This window comes from Marmota flaviventris, chromosome 3 (assembly GCF_047511675.1).
Source record: "Marmota flaviventris isolate mMarFla1 chromosome 3, mMarFla1.hap1, whole genome shotgun sequence".
Lineage (NCBI taxonomy): Eukaryota > Metazoa > Chordata > Mammalia > Rodentia > Sciuridae > Marmota > Marmota flaviventris.
Window position 1 is genome coordinate 25,254,287 of NC_092500.1, and position 22,048 is coordinate 25,276,334.

At 38.8% G+C, this 22,048-nt stretch overlaps 1 protein-coding gene across 3 annotated transcripts in view; it reads left to right on the top strand.

Moving 5' to 3' along the window:
- Fgd6 (FYVE, RhoGEF and PH domain containing 6) overlaps nt 1–22,048 on the top strand; it is a 113,788-nt gene that overhangs the window by 73,118 nt on the left and 18,622 nt on the right. For all 3 annotated transcript variants that reach the window (XM_071609630.1, XM_071609631.1, XM_027952511.2), the window contains exons 9-14: nt 11,239–11,289; nt 14,517–14,575; nt 14,656–14,727; nt 15,622–15,690; nt 16,217–16,300; nt 17,207–17,286. In XM_071609630.1, the coding sequence (XP_071465731.1) occupies nt 11,239–11,289; nt 14,517–14,575; nt 14,656–14,727; nt 15,622–15,690; nt 16,217–16,300; nt 17,207–17,286 (415 nt within the window). The remainder of the gene's footprint in view (nt 1–11,238; nt 11,290–14,516; nt 14,576–14,655; nt 14,728–15,621; nt 15,691–16,216; nt 16,301–17,206; nt 17,287–22,048) is intronic.

Here is a 22,048-nt window from a genome sequence, read left to right on the forward strand (position 1 = left end):
AAGCCTGAGCTGAAGTCCTCCATTATCTTTGAAGCCATCTCCGATTTCCCCCATTTCTGTGACCCTTTAGTATCAGTACCATGTGACTTAGCAGATATTCATGTGATACTTTGTAAATTTGCTAATATTTATGCCACTTGAAATAATGACTTCCTTAATTTGCTTATAAACTCTTGAGGTCAGGGACTATATCTTTTATCTGTAATATAGTGACACCCATGCCCCTTCTCCTAAAAAAACTAGATCAGTGTTAGATTCCAGAAAGCTATCCAGGAAATTTTAAATTTATTTATTTATTCTAATTTGTTATACATGACAGCAGAATACATTTCAATTCATAGAACATATATAGAACTCAATTTTTCATGTCTCTGATTGTACACAAAGTAGAGTGACACCATTCGTATCTTCAAACATGTTCCTAGGGTAATGATGTCCATCTCATTCTACCCTCTTTCCTACCCCCATGCCCATCCTCTCTTCTTCTCCCTCCTCTTTGCCCTATCTAAAGTTCCTCCATTCCTCCCATGTTCTCCCATCCCCCACCCCCATTATGGATCAGCATCCACATATCAGAGAAAATATTTGGTCTTGGGTTTTTTGGGATTGGCTAACTTCACTTAGCATGATATTCTCCAACTCGATCCATTTCCCTGCAAAAATCATGATTTTTTTCTCTTTTAATGCTGAGTAATATTCCACTGTACGTATATACCACAGTTTATTTGTCCATTCATCTATAAAACGGCATCTAGGTTGGTTCCATAATTTAGCTATTGTGCATTGTGCTGCTATAAACATTGATGTGGCTGCATCACTGTAGTATGCTGTTTTTAAGTCCTTTGAGTATAAACCAAGGAGTGGGATAGCTGGGTCAAATGGTGGTGCAATTCCAAGTTTTCCAAGGAATCTCCATACTGCTTTCTAGATTGGCTGCACAAATTTGCAGTCCCACCTGCAATGTATGAGTGTGCCTTTTCCCCCACATCCTCGCCAAGACTTATTGTTGTTTGTATTCTTAATAGCTTCCATTCTGACTAGAGGGAGATGAAATCTTAATGTAGTTTTGATTTGCGTTTATCTAATTGTTAAAGATGTTGGACATTTTTTCATGTATTTGTTGATTGATTGTTTATCATCTTGTGAGAAGTGTCTGTTCAGTTCCTTGGCCCATTTATTGATTGTTATGATCTGATTGTTCCCTATTTTGTAAGATGTTTTTCTACTGCTACTGCCAACATGACCCTGTCTATACACTTATGTTTAGACTTTAAGTCTTAAGTTTGCATCTCTTTAAGTATGTTAATTAAATGTGTCCCCATTGGATAAACAACTCAATTGATTTAATCCTGCAAAATAGCCTTGTTAAAATAAGTACTTTGATTTATGTTTCGGAATTTAAAGGTATTCCAGATGCATAAGATGTATAGGAGCAGAAAGGAAGAATGAGAATTTATTTGAGGCAACTCTTTGTAGTAATGTTAATTTATCACATATTTTAGGCAGAATGGGGGATGGTTCCTGTGCCTGCCTTGGAGTGTAGAGATTTGTACCCAGTTTGCTTTCTTTGGAGGGGAAGATTGAGAAATGCATAGATAAAGGACTGATAAAGTAGGATTTCTTTTGGAATTCTTTAGAGAAAGATTAAGTGGAAATCCCCTGCTAACAGCAGTCCTCGCTCTTGTTCAAATAACCATCCTTTTGTTTTTGCATCGTTTTTTTTTCCTGGACAATTTTAGGTTCTCTAGGGTATTCTACTGAGCCTATCTCTTCCTTTATTGTAGTAAAAATCTTCCAACTAAGTTATCAGTAGGGGGGCATTTGCCTTGCATTCACAAGCTCAGTCCTCCAACAGCAAAAATTGAATGAATGAATAAAATGAATTCTTGGTAGAATTTTTTTTTTTTAATCAACTCCAAGTAGGATCTAGCACATCTGGAGAGGTGACATGTCCTGCAAAGTTCACCTAAATAGTATTAATTAAGGCACATATGGGATCTAGGAGAATATGTACAGTTATATAATGAAATATTTAAGGAAAAATAAAGTGAGTAATTTACTTAATTTAAGCCTAAAAGCTTGTAAATTTTCTTTCATACTGGTTACTCTGTGCCAGGGCATTGGGCTAGATTAAGTCTGTTTGGGGTTCAGATCCTGTTTTAGGTTGGAAACAATGGAGATCAAGAAGCAGCAATCGGGGCTGGGGATGTGGCTCAAGTGGTAGCGTGCTCGCCTGGCATGCATGCGTCCCGGGTTCGATCCTCAGCACCACATACAAAGATGTTGTGTCCGCCGAGAACTAAAAAATAAATATTAAAAAATTCTCTCTCTCTATCTCTCTCTCTCTCTTAAAAAAAAAATCTCCCTCTCTCTCTCACACTCTCTCTTTAAAAAAAAAAATAGACTGGAAAAAAAAAAAAAGAAGCAGCAATCAGGAGGAAAGCAAACATTGTCTAGGAGCCACATTAATTTACTTTTGATGCTTGTTTCCTACCCTCATGTGTCTGCAGGGTAGGAATTGTCTTTATTGTCCCCCATTATGTCTGGCACAGATCACGACACATGTTGGGGACTCAGTCAATTGAAAGCCTCAGGGAAGGGACTGGGGGTCATAGCTCAGTGGTAGAGCACCTGCCTCACATGTGTGAGGCAATGGGTTCGATCCTTAGCACCATATAAAAATAAATAAAGATATTGTGTCCAACTACAACTAAAAAAATATTAAAAAAAAAAAAGAAAGCCTCAGGGAAGTAAAAAATTGCTCCTTCTTATGAGGTTCACAACCCTCATGCAGTAGCACCAATGAATGTTTGCTGGATCATGAAGAAACACTGAAGAGTCAAAGCATTCTTCATGTCTCCCAGGCACGAGATTGTGGAAAGGACTGAAATCCTTCCCTTTCACCTCTTCTTCCCAGTAGGATCTACCAACAAGTTTTCTTGCTCCTCTGATCCCTGTTCTTTCCATTTCCTTGTGATGATCCAGATCAGCCTTTCTCAACATAGCACTTGCAGCAATCCCTTCCATACTGGTCTGGCCACATCTTATCACACCCTGTGTCACTTAGCATATTATTGCTTAAGGCCTTTGCCTAGGACACACTTTCATTCTGTTAACTATAAAAGTTGAAAATGTCCTTATCTGTAGTAGTTTATAACCCAGAATTCCAAACCTTTTTTTTTTTTTTTCCTTTGCTCTAACTGCAGAAGGTTTCTCACAATCTCCTGAAACATGTCCTTCAAGGCCACATTCTCTCATTCACCACTCACTCAGCAAATATGAATATGAGCCACCCTGAGCTGGACACTGGCAGACAGCTCAGCAGTGGCTCCTGCCCCAGTGGGGCTTACAGCCTCCTCTCTGAGGCTTCACCCAACTGCTTAGGCTCCCACTGAGCTCTTCTTCCCCTCAATCCTAAAAATCCTTGTTCTCACCATTTGTTATGTGACTGAATCTTTCAATGATTTAATTATTCTACAAATTTGTGTTAGGTCTTCTCAACTAGATTGTAAAGCCATTTAAGTCAGAAGCAAAATAAGTGCAAATAGCAGTCACAAAGCTATTTGCTTATTTTGAGTGAGAATGTTCTGGTGATTTATTATTTTTGCAAGGGTCACTTTTTTTTTTTTTTTTTTTTTGCTTTGAATGAATATTTTATGCTACGCAAATATACAGTTTATGTAAAAAAGCAAAATCCCTTTTCATCTTCTGCCATCCAGAGATGACTATCATAGATACTTTTAGTTTTTTTCCTCTACCGGTGTTATATGTTGTAAATATATATATATTTTTTTCAATAAAGAGCCTTTCACTTGTGGAAAGTTACTACATTGGTGCTGAAACAAGTTGAATCAGTGAGGATCATAGAAGGGAAAATATAATGAAAAATATAATTTAAAAATTCCTCTGAAAAATCTTTTCCACTTGTATATTTAGAGGGGAGAAACAATCCTTTGAACTTTGATTCAGTGTGGATCAGGTAGTTTCTTTGATCTTGTTCAAAATATTTATATTAAATAAAGTTGCTTTAACAATATATCATATTACTTTTTCCTGTAGTGTTTTCCTTTTGTCTAGGATGGTATTAATTCCCTTAGGTTTTAGGAATCCAGGATTTCCCATGTCGGTAGAACCTGGGTTATTAAACACATCTGTTACAGTATTCTGGTGCTATAAACTTAGCTGTGAACAAGCTTATAATCAGATTCAAGCACTCAAATTAGTGGATTACTCTTAAAACACACACACACACACACACACACACACACACACACACTAAAAAACAAAACTTCTGTTAAGTAAGTATTTTTTTTTTTTAAATCCAGGGCTAATATAAGTCACTCTTAACACTTTCTCTAGGGGCAGAACTTGATAGAAAGTGAGGCTGTCCTGGACTACAGCCAAGGAATTTAGTTTCTTTTTTTTTTTTTTTTTTGGAATTTAGTTTCTGATGAGCCCAAAGGCCCTGATATAAGGCAGTTCTGTCCATGTGAAATAGGAGGATGATACCATTCAGAACTGCTGCTGTGAATTAGCTCAGTTCTTGCTCTGCTGCAAGTCATTTTGAATTGTGGTTTTGAACAATGTGTTTTGAAAAAGATGTTACTAAATAATTTATATCTGTGAAGTATTTTAATACTGTGGAAAGACTTTAGGATATCAGAGGTAAACACACTTTTGTACCTGTTCTGTTACCTTAGAGCTTTTCAGTGTAATCTCACTTTCTTCGTAGAACAGGAATTCTTCACTTTTTTTGTGCTTGGATCTAGCTGGAAATCTTAACACAGCCTGTGTCCCTCTCAGAAAACTTTTTAAGTTATAGGATTAATTACATAAGATTGAAAGGAAAACTAATTGTGCTGAAAAACAGTTATTAAATTTATTTATTTATTTGTTTGTTTATTTAGACTGGGGACAGAACTCCCAGGGCCTTGTGCATACTAAGCATACCCTCAGCCCTAAAATATATATATATATATATTTTTTTTTTTTTACTGAAATTTTCTTTTTTATTCTTATTAGTTAAAATTAATGACATCATACTGTTCATTTAATTAATTTGACCTAAAAGCTAAATATGCAGCTTTCTTACTTAATAAGGGGAAATTAATTTTTAAATATATTCAAACTGACCTTTAAATAGATTTGATTCATTACAATGCATGAAAGAAACAATGAATTTGAATAAAGCTAAAGTAAATGTGAAGTTATTACCTGTTAGCTGTTTTAAAAATTTTTTAATTTATTCTAATTTGTTGCCCTAAAATATCTTAAAAGTGTGGCATAGTAATACCTGTGCTTCTTTAGGACTTCATGAAATAAGATCTGGTGGCAGATCCAATAATTAACATGCTTTTTAAGGTAGTGGTAAGAATCAATAATATTTTGAGTTTTCTGCTGCAACTGTGAGGTGTTATTTAAAATACCTTGATTTCCATGGTGATATGTCATAAGTATGTAGGTTGGCTGCCTACTATTCACTGTGGAAAGAAAAATCTGTATTTCAGTTACATATTCATGTGCTTGTTTCTGCCCATACAAAATTGCTGAGACCCTGACTTCTCCCCATAGACCTTACTGCAAAACCATTCTTATTCCAATTCTGAGTACAGATTTGACCCAGATTCCCTGGAAGTAGCCAAATGCCTCGGTTGCTGGGACTTGTCTTGGCAAAGATTTAGCAAGCAGAATTTGTTGCTAGAGTTTCTCTCACAGTTTTTGTCGGAATCATGGGCTCCCATCAGGAACTGTTCCAACTGGAGAAAACACTGAAATTTAGTTAAATTTGAACTTACTTTGTGCTTATATTTTCTTTATTTTTCACTGGGCTGTTGGATAGCAAAATATGCTATAAACCTAAATTTACTCTTTGTTGATAGGATGGTGGGGAAAAATATGGATAAGAGCTTTTTTAAGTGTGGGTTAACTATGCCAAGGCCATTTCTGTACTCTTTAACGATTCTCACTTGATAAACTGGCAGCCTTAATGATTGGAAAATGTATCCACTAAGAAACATAGTCTCAGCCAAGGCAAAATAATGTTTACTTTTGATGAGAGACTTCTTGTGGGTTTGACTCATCATCTAAGGGCATTTTGGGTATGCTTAACCTGGAGAAATTCTTCTGTCCGTTGTGAGATCTGCTGCAAAAGTAACCTAGGATAAGCCTGGAGTCAATTTTGGTTCCTGCGTCCTCTGGGGGTACAACTTTGGGACTACTGTTATCAAAGTCTAGTACAGACACAAGCTTCCTCGTGTGGCTGTACTCTGCTCCAGGGTACATGAGTGAGGTCCGAGTGCAGCCTGTGCTTTGTAGCCATATTTTGTGCCCTGCTGAGGGGTGCATCTGCCCAAATGAAGGGGCCTTTTCTTATTCACAGAAAGGTACTGCTTGCTTTCCAAGCCATTAGCCTGGAGGCTGAGAATCCAAAAGGGCCACTTCCCCCCCCCCCCCCCCCCCCCCCCCCCCGCCCTTAGGCAGGCCTGGGCTGGGGATGTAGCTTAGTGGTAGAGAGCCCCTGGGTTCAAGAACCAGTACTACAACAAACAAACACTACTTACCACTTATCATCTGAACCTGTTAACTTTCAAGAGCAAAAAAGAATGGTATTTATAATTATTGCCTGAACAACAGATGTAAGGGAAGATCATCATGGGCAAAAGTGGAGTATAAAATTCTATATATTACTATGTCAAATTGAGCATTTATAAGAAAAGGAAATGGTTGAAAATTGTACTCATTATTTTAGAGAGGTGTTATTTGTGGTTTAAGTTTTCTCTTTTGTTTTTGAATCTCCAAACTTCTCCTAATGCATTTTAGAATTAAACAAAGTATGCCTCACAGTGCTTTAGAATGAGAGTCATTACAGTTTTCCAACCTGCCAGCCTGATTCTTTTATGTATGGGGATATTGACATCCAAAAATGCTGTGGAGGCTGGAGGTGCAGCTCGGTGGTTAGAGCACTTGCTTAGCATGTGTTAGGCCCTGGGTTTGTTCCCCAACACCCCAAAAATAAGTAAAAAAGAATAAAAATGCATTTTTAAGGTACTGAGCCTTGACTCAACATGACTAGACCAGGGGAGTAAGAATTTCCATCTTCTGATTTCCTTTCAAGGCTCTCAACTACTTCACCAAGCTGCCTTGAAGATGTCAATCTTGTAACTTGATGCTTAGATGTTTATTTGGGTTTTTAAAATGGTCTGTACTTTATTTTACAAGCCAGGATTTCTCAGGATCCTGTAATTCTGTATGTGTTGCTGAGCTCACTAAATATTTATGGAGGGAGGAAGAAATCTGAATAATACAAAGCAAGAAATATCCTTAAATTCGAAACACTTGTCTCTGGAATGTTACCCCCTCATATGCTCATTTCCTCTGTGCTCTGCCACCAACACTTTTTCAGCACACAGTCTAGGAATCCGACTGGGAGTTCAATGTAGAGAGTCCCAGCTTCCCACTGATGACTAATTTTTAGTAAAGGTTAACTGTAGAGCTTCGGAATAGTTTCTCTTTTCAGTTGGCTAATGACTGATGAGGTAATCAAGGAGTACTAAGGCTTACTAGGAACACTTACAGAGAAAAGTTAGACCTTTAACCAGGTATTGTATTTGCTAGGCCCTCCTCTTTTTATCCTTGGCCTTGCATGAGTGAAAAGGTAACTTGCATATATCCCTGGAGATTGCACTTGGTGTGTTTCTGTTACTTTTGTGCTACTGACAGGCTTTGATCAGGAGTTAATTAACTTATAAATCAACGGTGCCACCTGGTGGCCAGAGGATACATTTTGTGGTGCCCATACACTGCACCAATTTTCATTTTTCTTTGATTAAAGAAACAACAACAAAAAAAAGTTAGTGACATCTGATGCACTTTTATTAGTGAAATTTTGAACAGTGCTCACTTAGTTTGTTTGGGCAGGAGCGGGAAAGCCATAAGATACTACAAGTCTCACATGGCAAACTGAAATGACTGTTCTCCCCATTGTTATTATGAAAGTTTCTCCAGGAAGCTTGGTCCTAAGTGGTAGGTGGTAAATAATTCCCATGACCAATGCAGGCCTGTCTGTCTAGTCTCCTCTCCTGGGTTCCACCTTGGTTATAGCAGTCACTGGGGCAGCTCGCGGTTTCAGTGCTCCTCCCGTCTGACTCAGGGTGATCAGTCAGACACTTATCATGCTGCATCTAAGGCACTGGGTGATTCATAACTATTTAAGGGGATCATATTCCTGTCTTCTTGAAAAGGTAGAAGTTCTCCGAAGGATATATGGCTACACAACCCTAAAAGCATACATGGAGGGATAAGTTGGAAAATTGGATCTTGGAAAACATTATTAAGAGGTTTTCCAAAATTGGCAAAGAGAGCAGACTTAAATCCATCATTTCCACGATAGCATGATGTTGCAACACTTTTGTGGCATGTTTTCTGCTTAGCCAATTTGTGTATATAGACTTGGTTCTTAAAAGTTCAGATTGACAGGCCTGTGGTCGAACTTAATTATAAGCAAAACAAAAAGCAGCTCAAAAGCTTATCAGGCTCACTCAGCACAGTGATTCTGAGGTCAGGATTTCCTAATATGGACATCTTCTAGGGAGCCGTTGGTGTAGAGAAATGTCTGTTTGCTCAAATATATTTCAGTTTTGAAGACAAAATTGAAATTTGTCATGTATCTGGTATTTAAGCAAACCTGCTTTCCTTTCCATACACTTCAACTGACTAAAAGCTTAAAGAAAATTACTTTTGATTCATGAGATAACTCAGGCATTGAGAACCTCTAACAAGAAAGGTAAGTTTGTCTCAACCACATCACTCCCAGCAACAGGATTATTAAACAGTTGGATTTGCCAAACATGGCTTATATACAGAAGGAATCAGAATGAGAATAAGGTTATTTTTTTTTTTTCATTTCTAAGTAGAGCTAAGTATAATGCATAATCAATGTATTTTGTTAATTTCTGTGGTTTTCAGAAGCTCTTCCATCAGAGGCATGCTCTTCAACCTGTGAGTTGAGATTACTTCAAGTTGTAAATAGTGAAGTGATTCCTGCCAGGATGGAACCTAGGCCCCAGTGCAGGGAACCTCAGTGTGGTTATTACACACAATGTTTCATCACAGCTCACTGCCAGTGCTGGGTGTTGGTAATATGCATGTCTAGACTTACACAGGCTCTTGGATCAGTGTCTCAATGACTTAGGAAGTTTCAGCAGTTGGGCGTGTGTGGGTCATTATTACGTTCAAAAAGCTGGCACTGACATCCAAGTTTTCCTTTGTGCCTTTGAGCATGACTTCAGAATCAACAGGATGAAACTGTATCTGTTCCATAGTGTTGCTAAATAGAGATTGGGTCTGATAGCAATGCAGTCAGTCTTTGAACATGCCTTTCCTCCTTTTATTTTCTGGACTCCTACTGGCATTCAGATTGTTTTCTGCCTTTATTGCCTTTTACCTAAACTAAGACACAGTCCTGCCTTTAAATAAAATGTTGGGGGACTGGAGTGTAGCTCAGAGGTAGAACACTTGTTTAGCATGTGCAAGGCCCTGGGTTCAGTTCCCAGTTTAAAAAAAAATTTTTTTTTAACTCATTAAGCATTTGTTATCCCCTGTGTGCAAAACTCTTAGAGATAAAGGTGATGTGGGTCCTGTCCTCAAGGAGCTTTGAATCCAGTGAAAAAGAAAATGATAGAAGGCATAAAACAAGTAACTGCCATGTCAGATCCTATTCACAGGGAGAAAATGGTTCTTTCAAATGGAAAGTTTTGTAGGAGAACAAAAATTTGAGATAATCCTTGAAAAATTTGAGTTGAAGGCTAGGAGTATAGCTCAGTGGGAAACCACATGCTAGCATGCAGAAGCCCTGGACTCAATCCCCAGCCCCCCCCCCCCCCCCCACACACACACACACAGAATATGACTTGAATTATATACAGTGACAGTGAAAAGGATTTAGAAGAAAGGAGTCCTAGAGACAAAGAGCATGGAGCAAGGAAATATGAGAAGTGTTGAAGGAATTATGCACAACCCATTATGTGGTTAAGGACAAAGGGTCAGATGAATGGAAAGGGACCAGGCAGTGGGGTATGGTAAATTTCATGGAAAGGAATTTGCACTGATTTGATAGGTACAGGGAAGCCATCCTGTGTTTCTCAGCAGAGAAGGAGGTGTTCCCTTGAATTCCTGTGACATTCGTTGGTGTTGAAGATTTGTTACATACAACCGTTTGCCTCGGTTTCGTTTGTCTTTTCAGAAGTACTATATACCATACTGTTTATTTGTCAGCCATCGTCATATAGACCAGGATTTCTCAGCCTCAGGCATATTGACATTTAGGCCAGATAATTCTTTGTTGTTAGGCTTTATTACAGGGTGTTTAGCAGCATCCATAGCCTCTAGCCACCAGCTGCCAGTAGCACCCCCTTAGCCCTAATTGTGACAACTAAAAATGTCTCCAGACATTAGCAGATGTCCCCTGGTGAGTAAATGTGTCCCCACTTGAAAACCACTGATTCAGGCACATGTATTGAGTTCCTTTGGTGCCCTGGGCATTGAAGGATGCTTAGATTAATTGTCTTAGAATTTTGTCCTAGATCTGACTGGGTGCAGTGGCCCATGCCTATAATTCCAGCAGAAACTGGAGGCAGGAGAAGCATAAGTTCAAGGCCATTTTAGGCAACTTAGCAAGTTCCTATTAAAATAATTCCTATTAAAATAAAAAGTAGAAAGAGCTGTGGATGTAGCTCAGTGGCAGAGGGTTCATAGGTTCAGTCTCCAGTACCATAAATATATTTTTACACACACATATACATACATATGTATATATATGTATTATATATATATATATATATATATATATATATATATATATATATATATATATATATATATTACTAGATTTGGCGGTTAAGGTGTTTGATGTATGTTGGGGCAAAAGAACAACTGAACAGGCACCAGGAGACCTGGATTCTGGTCCTGGCTCTGGAACAAAGAGATCATGTGATTTGAGTGAGTTCTTTTACTCAGTCATCTGATTCCTTCACAACGATAGAAGTGACTTCTAAGGGTTTGTGCAGCTCTGATTCTAAGTCCTGATTTCAATTTTATTTTCAAGGCTTTATTTTTTCATGTTTTTAGAAAGTCAGCACAAGTTGGAGAATAACAAAACCAAGTGAAATACTGAATAAGAAGATAAGTGTTTGGAGGTTCAGTGCTTCATTGTGCTAAAGGCTATAATATTTTTTTTTCTAGATTATTTGAAGAATCTCTTAGAAGATTCTGGAGATTACAGAGACACTCAAGGTAAATAACTTTTGCCATCCCATGTTGCAAACGTTTCTGTATCATGTTTTATTTAGATCAGGAAAGTAAAAAATATACTGATAGCAAAACCCTTGTACAAAATTGTTCGGTTCATAAGAAGGCTTAAAGCTTTAAAAAAAAATCTTTTGGACAGATTAAAATAGAACCAAGTAAAGTAGTAAAATGTGGCTAGTGACAAGAGAGACTGTAGGGGTCTCTAGAGGTCATAGGCAGCCCTACCAAGAGCCAGCTTCCTGAGAGAATGGCCCTGGCATGGCCTGGGGTCAGGACACTCCTGAATGTGCTCAGTCACTCTGTGCCCCTGTTCAAGTTCTGTAGATGTCCACTTCTTCATCTTTCAAACATAGCGATTGAATGAGAAGATCTGCAGGGTTCTTTTAAGCTTGAAGGTTATGAGTCCATGAAGTGCCTAAGCTATATGAATCAAGGATAGTCTAAAATACCATGTTATTTTGGGATTCTTTAATGATGATATATTTTTTAAAGTTCCATTTCTTTTTAAAGGAAAAGCAGTATGACCTGCTTCTTCTATTCTGTGAACATATAATCTAATTGATGAAGAAGTCTATAATCCCCATGAAATAAAGAATAAAGCAGACGGGCTGGGCACAATGGTGCATTCCTGTAATCCCAGCTACTTGGTAAACTGAGACAGGAGGATGGCAAGTTTTAGGCCTATGTGGGCTAGTTAATGAGACCCTGTCTCAAAATTTTAAAAGGTGTGGGAATGTAACTCCTTGGTAGAGTGCTGCTAGGTTCAATCCCTAGTACTCAAAGAAAAGAAATGAAAGCAAATGGCTTTTTTCCACTCCTCCTTTTGTTCCTCCTCTTCCTTCTTTTATTTTTTTCCTCCCAGTGCTGAGGATTGAACCCAGGCTTCCTGCATACTGGGCAACACTACCACTGAGCTGTGTCCCCAGCCCAGCAGATGGTTGAGGGTGAGGATGCCTGAGAAGTACAGAATGATTTGAGAGAAGGAGAAAGGTGATAGTTGGAGAGGCAGGAAGATTTGCTTAGAAAGAAGAGATCTGGAGAGGAGCTAAAGGGTGGGCAAGAAGAAGAGTGAGCATTGCTGAACAAAGTCTGTGCTGTGAAGATAACGATTGTTGGCAGAGGTTGGGGGTTAGCTCAGTGGTAGCACATACTTGGCAGGCTGTAGGCTCTGGGTTCAATCCTTAGCACCAGGAAAAAAAGAAAGAACAAAAAATAGTAGAGAGATCTTGGCAAATGGGACCTCAAGAGACATCTGTTCCATGTCCCAGAGCTTCTGCCTTCAAATAAAGTGAGTCATTAGCTCCATTTTGTGGATGAAACAAATATAGGGCCAGAGATTAAGAAGCTTGTTTAATGGAAATTACACACTTTCACAAAGGCATAAATTAGAATAAACAGAGAACAGTAAGATGCACAGGCCACCAGAAGAGTGTGGTGGGCCGCTGCGGATTAGGTTGCCTGAGGGTGAGGGAGATGAGATAAAATACATCTTTGCGAGGTAAGCTGACAGCCAGCTGAAGAGTCACCAGGCCCTCTTGTAGAGATGATGTGGGGAAAGCAGAATCGCAGAATGGACTGGAGAAGACAGAGCTTGGAGACCAGGTGACTAGGTCACAGCCATTTTATCATTCATGCACTTCTTACATCCCAAGGCTTCTCTGTTCTACCCACTGGGAGCCCCATCAGGCCAGAAAGCGGGGAACACACATAGGGTAACATGGAATATGTGCTCTGATGATCGTGCCAGGTGCATAAATTCTGATATATGGTTGGGATTGCTATATAAGGAAATACTGCTTATCTTTTTTTTAATGGACACAATACCTTTTATTTTATTTGTTTATTTTTTATGTGGTGCTGAGGATCGAACCCAGTGCCTCACACATGCTAGGCAAGCGGGCTACCACTGAGCCACAACCCCAGCCCCTCTGCTTATCTTTAATAACAGTGAAAGGGCTGGGAGTGTAGCTAGAACTCTGTCCTAGCTTGAGCAAGGACATGGTTTGATCCCCAACATTTCTCTCTCCCTCTCTCTCTCTCTCTCTTTCTCACACACACACACACACACACAAACTAATCGCAATAATGTTTAAAGACTATGGAAAGTTTCAGGGTTATTTTTAGAGAGTCTCTTGATGAGTTACAGTAATTAAACCAAAAAATATCAACCCCTTTTAAAAAATTGGTCTTTTATTTTTTTTTATCATTGATAAACATCATCACTTCCACAAAGCCTCTGAAGGGCATGACTATTCATCATGTGTTCATTTTTTCTCAGTTGGTGATGCCACTGTCATATTATACAGGATAATCTTATTTCTGTGGATTTCTGAGTACTGCAGGGTGTTTAGAATCCCTGTCTTCTACCCACTAAAGGCCAGTGACCTTCCTGGTCATTGTGATGACCACAAGTTGTCTTTACACATGTCCACATGTCCCTAGGGAGTGCTGCTGCCTTGGATGGAAAACAAGTACTTCCCAAAAGCAGACAAAAGGCAGACTTTATCCTTTATATCCAGTTCCAAAGGTGACAAGACCAGAGTATTCAAAAAATACTTTACAAAAGACTGCAGAAGGCAAGAGGCGAATGTAAAGTATAAAACATAGATTGATCCATGAAGCTGAATAAGCTAGCTCAAAAAATGATGCTTGTACGTTCCTAAGATCTAGTGTGCTTCCAGAAATGCCACATGGAAGCACATTAGATCTTAGATTTCTCTCCTTTCTAACCCACACCTCTTGGAATCAGACCAGATACCCCAACCCTTGAGCCTTTTAAATAATTATTTCTCATAGTTCTTGTTTCCTATGCCAGGATCCTTGTCTCTCATGATCCCTCTTCCCTGTGACAGTCTATATTGATGTGGTCCTTTGCTTCCTGGTAAAATCCTATTCTAACCCTTGTAAACTTCCAGAGGGCAACAAATCCCAGCACAAAGAAACCCTGAAATTATGTTATTGATAAACATGGTCTACCCTGTCTCTTTGGAGTCTTTCTGTGGCTCATTTTTGTTCACAGGTATTATGTTTTGCTTGTTTTCCTTGGATACATCCCGATTGAACCTTATTGTCTATGTTTCCGCCTACTCACAGTTAACCCAGCTCCACCAGAGTTTGGTTGCTATGAAATAACTGCCCTGTCATCTGGAAATGCTTAATGTTGCAAACTGTGTGTGTCAGTGGTAATAACCAGAAGCCCCCTTCTATTTTAGATGCCCTTGCAGTTGTAATAGAGGTAGCAAACCATGCCAACGACACCATGAAGCAAGGAGTAAGTATCTTATCATTGACTAGTACACTGTTCAACCTGGGAGCCTGGGCCTTCATGTGCTCTACGTTGTCTTTCTCTAGGACAACTTTCAGAAACTTATGCAAATTCAGTACAGCTTAAATGGACACCATGAAATAGTGCAGCCTGGACGGGTAAGTGTTATAGACTACCTTTTGCAAATTTAACACGTATTCAGGCACCATCTGTAGCTAATTTTTATTTTAGTTATGAAAATAGATTACTCATTATTGTTAGTCTTCGCTGACCTAATATGGATTGCTCCATCCATTCAAAACATTTATAATGTAAGTCACCATGACAAGAAGTCCAATTCAATTAGGAGAAAGGCAAGGGACCCCACAGAGTCCCAATAAAATGATTTAATGGGATCATTTTTATTTTGTAATACCAGCTAACCTCACACAGCTTTGAAGTCAATTATACTTAAAATCTTTGATGCAAAGAGGATTATGAAGGGAGGGAGAAAATTGATATTTTGATGCTCCTCATAGAGCACAGAAGTGGCCTGGGGAATGAATTCGGGAAAATTACAAAATGCAGTTATCCGGATGCTGTATATGCCTCAGGACTAAGTACGCACTCAATTACATATCAGTCCATATAGTTCCCCTGGGGCCAATATATGATTTATGAAACTTTGTATGCTTATCTAATCCTATTCTTGTTTTGTTTTCCTTTTATTTTCTGGCTTTTTTTTTTTTTTAATCTTTCCTTTTGTCCAGTTTCTAAGTGACTTACAGGGTTTAAAAAGAAAAGTATTGGGGGTGGGCAGGATTGTAGCTCAGTGATAGAACACTTGCAGGAGTACCTGGGCTTGATCACCGGCACCACAATAGAAAAAAGGCATGACTATAAAAAGTCACAGGGAAATTTGTCCTAGTTGTTCCAGGCTCCCACCAAAAAAAAAAAAAAAAAAAAAAAAAAAAAAATTATTCTTAGGGAAGAAAAATGAAAAAGAAATTGTATGTATATTGCAATTGTAATGCGATGGTTGGAATAACTGAGTTTTTGCTTGGATGAATCAGGTTTTTCTCAAAGAAGGAATTCTGAAGAAGCTATCCCGGAAGGTCATGCAGCCCCGAATGTTTTTCCTGGTAAGAGGCCACATGTAACTCTGATGTGTCCAGGTCATTGCTTAATGTAACAAGACATTTATATACAACACACAAACACAACACATTCAAATACCAGTTTTAGTGGAGTCTTTGGCCATATTATTTAGTTTCATTTCAAGTATAGAAAATAAGGTCTGTTATGATGCATATCAGAAAATGATTTTCTTTTGGAATTTAGTTTAATTTCTAGATTGGTAGAACTGTTTTTAAAAAAGCAATTATTTTTTCAGGGAGACTGAAACCTTGGTGGGATTTAGAATTCAGAAAACCTTAAATCTGTTATAGAACTTAGAAAGGAAACACATTTTCTAGAAATTGCCTTTTGAATAATATTCTCCTAAAACATTTTACATGGTTTTAGTATATATCAGCAGAACATAAGTATTTTGTTCAGAGAGCTATTAACATGAGGTAATATTTTCCCTTTATTTTCTTTATCATATCAGTATCATTGTAGCTAGTATTACTTTCTGTAATTTGTCCTATGAAATATTTCTACTTTCAGTTTAATGATGCCCTGTTGTATACAACACCGGTACAATCTGGGATGTATAAACTGAACAACATGCTCTCATTGGCTGGAATGAAGGTCAGTGCATCTGTTAGAGGTTTTTTGTGTTTGTTCGTTTGTTTTGCTTTGCTTTGTTTGTTTGTGGTGCTGGAGATCAAATTCAGGGCCTCCTGCATGCTAGACTAGTACTGTAACACTGAGTTTCATCCCCAGCCCTAGAACATTTTTTTTTTTTTTTTACTCAGACATGTTTATATATGCAGAGAAGAATCCCTAAGAAATCATCTTTCTCATGTCATTAACTCTTCTCTGTCCTTATGCTACTGTTCATGCATCTGCTTATTCATTCATGTCATTTGTTCACTCATGCATTAATTTATTTCTACCATATTTATTGAGAATGACTATAAACAAAACATGGTAGTAGGTTTGATGAAAAGTAGGAGGATGAGTTGAGGAATGATTCTTTTTGTCTACCTCAGCCTCCCTCCCCAGAAAGATTGAGTACACAGTTAGAAAGATAATACACTATACAGTAGACAGTAATAAATATCACTGTAAAGACATAGTGAAAGGTATTTAGGAATTTATAAAATAAACACACATCTTTTGATGGGCATAGTAGAGGAACTGGCATGCATATTTTGATAGACATCTAGGAAAGAGGAGAATCAAGGAAGTCTAAGACAGAAGAGCCAATGAGCCTTAAAGTATGGTTCATAGGTGGCCACACTGGAATATGGGGAAAGGAATTCTGGCTGGAGGGAATATTGTGACCAAAGGCCTGGGTCTGGGAAATTTGGCCTGGATGTGGGTATTCATCTGAAGCATAGAGTAGGTGATGGAGATTAGATGATGGAGATGGAGATCAAGCTGAGTAGGAATGTTGGTCCTGGATGTTAGCAACTAGGCAACTTCAGCTGCAATTCAGAGTTGGAATTTACAATAGGATGAGTTTGCTCAGGTTTTTTTGCTTTCTTCCAGGTCAGAAAACCCACCCAGGAAGCATATCAGAATGAATTAAAGATTGAAAGTGTTGAACGTTCCTTCATTCTCTCAGCCAGGTAAATTTTTTTTTTAAATGTACACATTTAGATGAATTTTTGCCAGTAAGACAGTGTCATATCTCCTGCATTTTTTTTTTACATTTAGGTTTTTTATTAGACTTTTTATTCCTTCCTTTTCTTTCCTAAAACTGATTTTTTCCAAAGTTGACTTACATGCACATAAATGACTGACAACTGATATAATAGTATAATAGAAGCACAAAGATAAAAATATCCCTCAAAATAGGACAACACTGCTGTAAAATGATCTTTTTGTTTTTGTTGATAGTGCCAGGGTTCCAGTCCAGGGCCTCACACGTGTTAAGCAGACACTCTACCACTGAGCTACCACTATCAGCCTCACTGATTTTTTTTTTTTTTTTTTTTTTTGAGTGACTATTTCTGTATTAGTCAGCTTTCCATCACTGTAACAAATACCAGTCAGAAATAAACTTAGAAGACAAAACATTTATTTTGGCTCACAGTTGCAGAGGTTTCATTCTTTGGTCTGTGGACCCATTGCTGTAGTGCCCATAGCAAGGCAGCACATTATGATGGGAGCATGTGGTAGAGGAGGCTGCCCACCTCATCACAGCCAGGAAGTGAGAGAAAAAGGAAGGGGCCAGAAAAAGGAAGGATGTCCTCTTTAAGAGCACATCCCAATCCTAGCTTTATTCTACTACGTTCCACCTCTTAAAAGGTTTCACCACCTCCCAGTAGCACTAAGGACCAAACTGTTAATACATGGGTCTTTGAAGGACATTCCAGATCCAAACATGACAATTTCAAATATTTTTACAGTGAAACATAAGATTTTTTTTTTTCAATAAATTGCCTGTTATTTATTTTAGTTTTCGGCGGACACAACATCTCTGTTTGTATGTGGTGCTGAGGATCGAACCTGGGCCGCACGCATGCCAGGCGAGCGCGCTACCGCTTGAGCCACATCCCCAGCCCCGAAACATAAGATTTTAAAAAATAACTAGTGCTTTATAGTTTACTAGAAAATTTTCACATTTCATTTAAAGGCATAGCAAATGTATGAGGTAGGTGTCATCTCACCTTGAAAATGAGGAAGCCAAATTATAGAAAAGTTGAGTTTCCCTTTCATGTATACAGAGCTGGTGAAGCTAGGATACAATTTGAAGTCTTTTGCTTTTAAATGCATTGTTTTTTATGATACCAATTACCTTAAACTGAAATCTGCTGTGACTTGTGTTAACCAAAACATACTACCATAATGTTAAACAAGCAGTAAGGAAACCTGAAGCTGTGTGACTCATACAGACATACCTGTCTTTACTGTGCTTCATAGATACTGCATTTTTTACTAATTGAAATTTTGTGGCAACCTGCAAATCTGTTAGTGCTATTTTTCTGACAGCAAGTGCATACTTTGTGTCTGACTCACATTTTGGCAGTTCACACAATATCTGATTTGATTTGATTTGACTTGACTTATTTTTGCAATGCTAGGGATTGAACCCAGAGTCTTGTGCATGCTAGACAAGTGCCCTCCTACTGAGTTACACCACCAGCCCTCTCAATATTTTAAACTTTTTCCATTATTATTTTATATATTGCGGTAATCTGTGATCAGTAATCTTTGATCTGTTTGTTGTTTGGGGGCACCATGAACATACCCACATGAGATGGAAAACTTAATGAATAAATGTTGTATGTGTTCTGACTGTTCCATCGACCTGTCATTCCCCTACCCCTGTCACTCTCATGGGGCCTCCATATTCACTGAGACACAACAATATTGAAGTTAAACTAATTAGTAACCCTACAATATCTTCTAAGTGTTCCAGTGAAAGGAAGAGCCACACATATCTCATTTTAAATCAAAAGCTAAAAATGACTAAGTTTAGTGAGGAAGATATCTTGAAAACCAGGACGGGCTAAAAGTGAGTTAACCAGGGTGTTAATGAAAAGGAAGAGTTCTTAAAGGAAACTCAAAGTGCTGCTCCAGTGGATGCATGAATGACATCCTATCAACAGGGAGAAAGTTTGAGTAGTCTGGATAGAAGATCAAACCTGCCACAGGCTTTAAGACAAAGTAGGCGTTAAGCTAAAGCCTACTCCAGAGAAAGGCCCTAACTCTTTTTAATTCTTTGAAGGCTGAGAGAGGTAAGGAAGCTACAGGAGAAAAGTTTGTGACTAACAGAGGTTGGTTCATGAATTTAAGGAAAGACGCATCTTTATAATGTAAAGTACAAGGTGAAGCAGCAAGTGCTGCTGGAGAATCTGCTGCAAGTTATCTAGAAGGTCTGGCTGAGATCTAGCTGAGGTAAAGATTAAGGTGGCTACACTACATGACAGGGAAGTTTTGTTTGTTTGTGTTTTGTTTTGGGGGTACTAGGGATTGCATCCAGGGTTACTTTACCACTGAGTCCCATCTCCAGCTGTTTTCATTTTATTTTGACACAGAGTCACACTAAGTTGCTTAGGGCCTTGCTAACTCACAGGGCCTTGAACTTGAGATCCTCCTGCCTCAACCAAGTCATTGGGATTGCAGGCAAAAAACCAAAACAAACAAACAAACAAACCTGTTGTTTTGCTACTGGGGATTGAACTCAGAGGCACGTAACCACTGAGCCACATTCCCAGCCCCGCTTTTTATTTTTTGAGACAGTATCTTGCTGAGTTGCTTAGGGTCTCGCCAAGTTGCTGAGGCTGACTTTGAACTTGTGATCCTCCTGCCTCAGTCTCCTGAGCCACTGATATTACAGGTATGCACCACCACATCTGGGCCCTGCTAGATTTTTAATGTAGATGAAACCGCCTTATAGAAGAAGAAGGTGCCGTATAGTACTTTCTAGAGAAAAGTCAATGCCTGGTTTCAAAGTTTACAGTCTCCATGCATATTACTATCTTTCTGCCTTGCCCAGGTAGCTACCCCACCTGGAATTCACTCCTTCATTCAGTAAGTAATTTGGATCCTCAAGCCTGGCAGGCATTGCACTAGGCATCAGGATACAGTGGGTAATTAAAAAGTCCCTTCCTTCAGGGAGCTTACATTTCATTAGGGAAGACAAATGAAAGACTTAGCAACTATCACCACTAGTAGGTATTATTGTGATTAATAGTACACAGGAGAAGTCCTAGGTACTATGAAACTTAAAATTATAGTGACTAATATACTTACTGCATTTAATCACTTGATGCAAAAATCATCAAGACTGCTGCATAATTTTTTTTCTTTTTTTATTTTTCCTGGTATTGGGAATTGAACCCAGGAGTACTTTACCACTGAACTATGTTCCTATTCCTTTTTATTTTTATTTTTGAGATAGAGTCTTGCCAAGTTGCCCAGGCTAGATTTTTAGAGAGAGGATAGGAGGACAATCCCCACAGGCCTGCTGTGCATATTGACTTAAGAAGGATGAGTAGGTGCTGGAAGAGCCTCCTGGTCATTAGAAACAATGAGTATGAAGATCCCAAGACAAAAGGGAGCATGGAGTATTCAAAGAACTGAAAGGCCAGTGTGGCATGAGCTAGAACATGACAAGGAGAGTGACCTGCCTGGAAGGACAAGTGGGATGGATTTTGCAGAATCACCTTATGGATTTGAGTCTTTAGCTTAAGAGCCACAGGAAGCCACTGAATAATTTATACCAGGGAGTGATGTGCTACTGAGAACACAGTTGGGAGGTGGACTAAAGGAAGCATTTAATTGGATGTGGATATGAGAGAAAGGAGTTATTCCTCAGGAGTCTCCAGTCTGTATGTGGTGGGACCACTCACTATGCAGAGGAACGCTGAGAAAGGAGCAGCTTCAGGGGGAAGTCAGACATTTAGTTTCAGACATGTACATTAAATGTGAGGAAGGTCTATGTGGAGCTGTCAGAGTAGTTTATGTAAGGATCAGGACGTCAGGAGGAAGCCTGGGCTACAGGTATACATTTGGGTGTCGTCAGTTGGGATGATAAATAAAGCTAGAAGACTTTAATGAGGCTGCACAGAAAGACTGCAGTTCCCTGTCTAACTCTTGTAATTCTTCAAGTTCTAACTTGGTCATCACCTCTGCAACCTTCCCTGACACCTAAATAAGTAATTTATCCCTTCTGTTATTTATCTGCCTTACATTTGTTCTCTCTTATGTTATTTGCTTTTCTCGTCTCAGTTGGATGTGAGCCTTTAAAAGTGAGGTGTATTATGTGTGCCCAGTTTCTGGTTTAGTTTCTGGCCCTTAATATTCTCCCTGTAAATGTTACTCAGATGCTTCAAAGTGATGTCTAGTCTTTGAACCTCACAGTAGCATCCCACAGTTAGTACAAACAGTGGTGTAGCTCTGTCTAATGCACCAGCAGTCCCTTTGATTGAAGAGTTTTTTTCCCCTTGGTAATTCATCTCAATTAACAGAAAAATGGTACTCGCTTGACAGAACTTTGAATTCTAGTTCTATACAAATTCTACAAAAGAATGTCCCGTTTCCCAGTCCAAGAAAGATGCCTATTCTTCGACTAATCATGTTACAAAAAGAGAGCTGAATGTCTCCTCTGGATGCTGTGGGCAAGTGTGTGTGGTCTGTGAGGGAAGTGTTATCAAGAGCTGGTAAACATCGTCTTGGCAGACCCCACAAAGGAGAGAGCCAGGAATGATTAAATGAGAGAACAGCATATGCGACATGATTTGCACAGTTGAGTCACTTTCCACAGGCTCCCAGGGCTCCAGAAAAATCCAACAGCCATTCTCAAATTAGCCATCTGCCTCTGTTTTCTGTTACTTCTTCCAGTAAAGAGCCAGGGGGAGGGAGGGAGAGATAGTAATATCA